Source organism: Castanea sativa, chromosome 1, assembly GCF_040712315.1.
Source record: "Castanea sativa cultivar Marrone di Chiusa Pesio chromosome 1, ASM4071231v1".
In the NCBI taxonomy this organism is placed as follows: domain Eukaryota; kingdom Viridiplantae; phylum Streptophyta; class Magnoliopsida; order Fagales; family Fagaceae; genus Castanea; species Castanea sativa.
Genome location: NC_134013.1, coordinates 42,375,001 through 42,380,947, shown reverse-complemented (window position 1 = coordinate 42,380,947; position 5,947 = coordinate 42,375,001). Strand labels below are relative to the sequence as shown.

Sequence of the window (5,947 nt, the reverse complement as noted above, 5' to 3'; positions counted from 1 at the left end):
CACATGCTAGCTATCGAGCTTTAATGAACTTGCACTATTCAGCTTGATTCTTGGACAGACTTGATGGCTTCAACACTTAATCTTGAAACTCAGTTTCTTGAAGCATTAAACACATCCTAATTCTACCCAATTATAAGTAAAATGCGTTTTGTCAAAGGATTAGTCAATTACATAAAAGAATGACATATGTTCTAAACAGGTGAAACACATATGTCCTAACAATCTCCCCCTTTGGCAATCCATGACAAAACCACAACAAACAAATGAACATATGAGAGAAGTCATAAATCACTCAACTCATACTCACTTGTTGAATGCAATAAAATCTATCCTAACACAAACTCTTGAAAAACTTTGCAAGAAGAGAGTTTATGACAAGTAGACTTTGACAACCTGTATTTCTGAAACGCTTTAAACAAAACTCATCAAGGCATCTTAGTATGAAACAGAAATAATAGATTGCATACAAATAAAGAATCATATGTATTAAAAGAGAAAAGAAACAACACATGTAGAGATAGGTGAAAGAAACATACATCATCACATATATAACAAAGATAAGCACAATGTATGTAATAATGGTCACAAGACCTAGGTACAAGAAGAAAATGTATCTAAAGTGGAGAAAAGAAAAAGATACAAATAATCCTTACTACATCCCTCAACACTCAACACTCCCCCAATTAAAAATGTCCCTATACAAGCTCTCCCCCTAAGTATGACTACTCTCATAACCTAAAACTACTCCCCCTTTTTTGTCACGAGTGACAAAGGGTAGAGTGTCAAGTAGACATCTCATCGGTAGAGCTAGCATCTCCATCATCATCATCCGAAGCAACATCGTCATCACCATTATCAGCCTCAAACTCAAAAGCCACATGAGGTGGTGGAGGAGAACCCTCGGGAGCAAAACCACCCATGGTCGCCTATTGCCGAGCAATGCGACCAACACGAACATTCACTTGATACAACTCTGTAGAGACCGTATCCAAGCGAGCATCCATGCGTTGAAGCTGCGCCATAATGTCTCCTAGTGACATATCGCTCGTAGAAGATGAGGGAGCGGATGAAGCACGAGCAGATCTAGATGGAGCGGAACGGGAGGAAAGAGTTGCTAAACCTGTCTGTCGAGACCAAAACTGCGCCTCATTACGTTTTACAATAGCAGCGTCTATGGCAACCATGACATGAAAATGGTCGGAGATAGGAAAATGAATGGAAAAATGGGGTAAAATCCTTGTGATAGCGGAAGGAAAAATGAGCTTATCACGGGTAGCCGTATCCTTATACACATCTATGATAGAAAAGATAAAATGTGAAGGAAAGTCAATGGTGAGATCCTCAAGAAGAGACAATAGAAAACGAGCACGAAGCTCTGTGATAGAGTTGTGGTGAGAGAGAGGATACAACACAAAAGTCATCACCATGTTTAAGAAACGAGGACCTTTAGCAAAAGGTCGACATGACGTAAACTGGTGCTCACCCTAATTAGAAGGGTGCTCACAAAAAGAAGAAATCATCTTGTCTTTGGACACAGTCTGTAGATGCTCACAATCGGGGGTAGTCAGGATGTGCAACCCTCGGTACCTGGAGCACATCGGATACCAACTCCAGTGTGACAACAATGCGCGTACCTCGAATGCGAGTGTGAAAGAGAGGTATTGAAGAATCAAATCCATGGATGTTGGAGTAGAACTCCTGGATCATCACGGAAGGACAAGTGACTGGGACGTCACACAGTGACTCCCATTCCCGTTTGTGAAAGACATCAGGAAGGTCGGTGTCGGCGAAGTCCGCCAGAACAACTTGGCGTTCCAAATGAACACCTCGTTTAGAGAAGTTCTTCGAGAAGTCCTGATGGGATTTCTCATCATGGAACCAAACAGAAAGAGGAGTAGGATCAGAAGATGAGGAGACCCTAGAACGAAGAGGGTTCTGGGTCAGAATAGACTTACGTTTTGGTGTCATAGACACTACTAACGTAAACAGACAGAGAGGGGGGAGAAAGAAACACTCAAAAAAGTCCCAAAAAAAATACAAATATAACAAGTATATTGAAAAGAGAATGTATGCATGGGGAATGCATGAACATGGGACATGCAATATGAAAAACATCATGGGCTCAACCCAATCCAATCCTACTAGCACACAAACATATTGCACACATCTAAATGCATGAGAAGACAGATAGAATGCTAATGTGATGCAATGTATGGAGTTTTTAAGATCAAATCTACAAAACCATCCCAAAAATTTCAATGAAAACTCATCAATTTTGAAAAACCCCAAAATTTTTTCAAAAAAACCCCAAAACCTAGGTTTCAAAACATGAAATGCATGAGAATGACGGAAAAGAAGCTTACCAAGTGAAGAAAAACTTGAAAAGCTTGAAGAAACCTTGAGAAAAGGATTTGGAGCGAGAGAGAGAGATCTGGAAGATGAAAAGGCAAACCTATCGAGAGAGAGATCGAGAGAAATGAGAAATGGATCACACAAAACCTTTAAATAGAGGTTCAGTAAATCCCGATAGATACAGGTATCAAGAGGTGTTGAGACATCTGTCAAGGTAGGTGTCCAGAAATACAACGCTGATAGATACAGCTATTGAGAAGGTGTCGAGGAATAAGACAGGACACGAGAACAGATGCTCGATTGATCCACCAGGTGTCGAGAAGTTATCGAGAGGGTGGGAGGTTTCTCGATCGATCCAGAAGGTGTCGAAAAGCTATCGAGATTGCGATAAGAAAAAGCTGAGAAGCTCGATAGACAGCTAGGTGTTGAGGAGGTATTGAGGAGGTGTCGAGCCAACTTTTCAAAACAGTTTTTCGAGAAGGGAAAAACACAAACATGAATGCAATCACGCATGCAACTCAACCAATGATCTAATCAACATATTAGACTCTCAAAATCATCTCTCAACAACAATTTTAAGTACAGGGATCTCAAAGTACACACTCACACACTAAACAAGTCTAACCGATTTTATATTTCAAAACAAGTCAAGACAGTTTAGTGAGCATATATCAACATATGTAAACATTGTGATGACCAAATCACATTGTACCTGCACATGTATCAAAAATAGCAAAGAATATTGCGTGTTGTGTGTGAAAACATCGCAAGATTGCATAAATGTCTCTAAGATATGACGATTTGAGATATGAGAAAATCACTTTAACTCACACACAATCATAACTGTTTGATGGGGACTATCACCTTTGAGGTACATCCTATAACTCCCATATCTCCTAGAAAACACGCTTGCAATCATATTTAAAGCATTTTTTATTTTTTATTTTTATTTTTTTTGCTTTTATTTTCTTTGCATATTTTCTTTTTATTAAGCAAATCATGCATGGGTATATAAAAGAGAGAAAAGAAATACCCAATTATGTTAAGCTTTTGACATTGCACTTTTGCTATGCCAAAGCATACAGATGTCATTGACATTGCACTTTTGCTATGCTGAAGCATACAGATGTCATATCATGATTGGCGAGTAACAGTGGTGAGATGGTATTTATGCCTTTCTCTTAGGATTTTCTAGTCCTACCCGTCAAAAAGAGTGATACGAGTGTTAAGTACAAGAAATTACTTAACCTTACTCATCACAAACTAAGAGCCACAAAACTCACTTGCTTAGTTGTGTATAGAGATGCTCATCTAAGCTACAAGAGATACAAAGTTTAGAGAACTCTGTTTCAATGGCCATTTTAAGGTTCACAAGAACCAATGTACACATACACACTGTTTTTGAATTTTTCTGATTTTTCAATAATTGGTTTTTAATTTTTATCTGAAAAGCAAAATAAATCAAAAACTAAAAGTAAGCAAACAAAAACATGTTAATCAAAGAAAAACAATGCATAAAACTAGACTAACTGAAAAATAGTAAAGCAAAACACACAAGTAATGCAAAAACAAAAACAAGAAGGGGAGAGAGAGAAAAATTAAGAATAAATCACTTGGAACCCTTTTCCTTCCACACCTTGGAAGAACCTTTCCTTTTTGCAAACCCTTGAACCGGTGAAGAGGGGGAAGGATTGAAACCGTTCAAGTTCGAAAGGAACATGAGGGCTTTGAGAAGATCTCCAAGAGGAGCAAGAGAGGTTTGAAGCTGATTCTGGTTCCCAGATGCTATCATGCCATTGCTTTGTTGAGTGGCTAACCACTTATAGCAATTTGGTCGACTATGACCGGCAATACCACAATGATGACAGAGATGCTGCTTCTTATGTTTAGCCTTTTGAGAGTTAGCCTTCTTAGCCCTAGGGTTTTTAGTTTCCTTCTTCTCAGGATTAGGTGGTGCTCCTAAGATGGATTTACCCTTGTCTAGGTTCTCACTTGCTAATTCAGTTTTAACATTATTGTTCTCAATTTTAATGTTATTAGCAGGAGGAACAAAAACAGTAGTACTAGTAGAAGCAATATTAGAAAAAGAGAATTCATACTTCAAACCAGTTTGATTAGAAGCAGATTTTTGAATGCTGAGCATCTAATCCAGGTTCGCAATTGATGTCCTCTCCAATTGAGCTCTAACTTGAAACAGCTCCGCTTCAAGCTTCTTGGTCTTCCCAACCAATAAATTGTTTTCAAATCTTAGTGCCCCAATAGTCTAATTAGCTTCATCAAACTTAATGGAAAGCTCTTCACGGTCAAGTTCCACATCACTGAGCTTCTTGGTGGCCAGCTTATAGAGTTTCTCATGCTTCTCAGAAAGCTTATACAGTTTCTCAAAGGCTGTATGGATATCATCTTGATCATCCATCTTTTCAAACTTGGATTCCACCAATTCCTCTTCTTCATCCATATCTTCAACAATCCCTTCAATAGGATTGACAGTGGCAGTGAAGGCATTCAAAATTCCGTCATCCTCATTTTCGGAATCATGCTCAGGCTCAGTGTCGCTCAAAGTTGTAGCTAGTGCCTTGCTCTTCCCAATGCTCTTGAGATATGTGGGACACTCTTATTTCATGTGGTCGAAGCCTTGACACCCGAACACTTAGGTCCTGCTGGAATAGTGTACTGACCGCCATCCCTAGCATCCTTCTTCCCTTTATCTTGGCTCTTGAACTAAGAAGAGCTAGATTGCCTACGGTCCTTGTCGAAGCCTTTTCCATTGGCATTTTTCATGAATTTCTTGAATTGCCTGGTGATGTAGGACTTCATCTTAGAGTCTTCATCGTCTGATGACTCATCTGTTTCACTACTCTTGGTCTTCAATGCCATTCTCTTGCCATCGTCTCATACGTTTGCAAATTGCCAACCAGCTCAGTCAAAGGAATCTTGTCAATATCTTTTGATTCCTCTATTGCCGTGATCTTGGAGTGGAATCTCTCGGGCAGAGATCTGAGCACTTTTCTCACAATCTTGGGTTCAGGAATGGTTTTCCCAAGATTGAAAGTTGAGTTCACTATGTCCTTGAGCTTGGCATAGAACTCATCAAATGACTCATCATCCTCTATCTTAATTTCTTCGAAGCTTGTAGTGAGCCTCTGTAGCTTCGAATCTTTGACAGCCTTTGTTCCCTTATAGGTTGTCTAGAGGATGGTCCATGCTTCCTTAGCAGCTTCAGTGGAGGATATCTTCTTGAACTCCTCATTAGTGACTGATGAGAATCAACAAGCATTTAAGGATCCATTGCATGTTCCAGTTGGGCCTATTACAAGAGCAAGATCCAAGAAGATCCAAGAAGCACTTAATGGCCTGATTCAAGAGATTTGGGCTGATTCTAACCCAGGATATTCCAAGCTTGGCCCAAAGGAAGATAAAAGTGTAATAAATTTAATTCAAGCTATTTAGGGCTGATCTGGCTTAATTAGGAGTGATTTATGGCATGAATTAATGGCTGATTGACTTTCCAGCTCTGTATCAGTTAAGGCAGATTTTTTCCTATTTTGGATCTGCTAATTCAGACCAAATCAACTTTTATTTAGGGTTTTATTAT

At 39.2% G+C, this 5,947-nt stretch overlaps 1 protein-coding gene across 1 annotated transcript in view; it reads left to right on the top strand.

Annotated features, from left to right (window-relative positions):
- Nucleotides 1–1,023: 1,023 nt before the first annotated feature.
- The window catches only part of LOC142627475 (uncharacterized), a 29,509-nt gene continuing 24,585 nt past the window's right edge, over nt 1,024–5,947 (top strand). The window contains exon 1 of the mRNA XM_075801347.1: nt 1,024–1,122. Coding sequence (XP_075657462.1) covers nt 1,024–1,122 — 99 coding nt within the window. The remainder of the gene's footprint in view (nt 1,123–5,947) is intronic.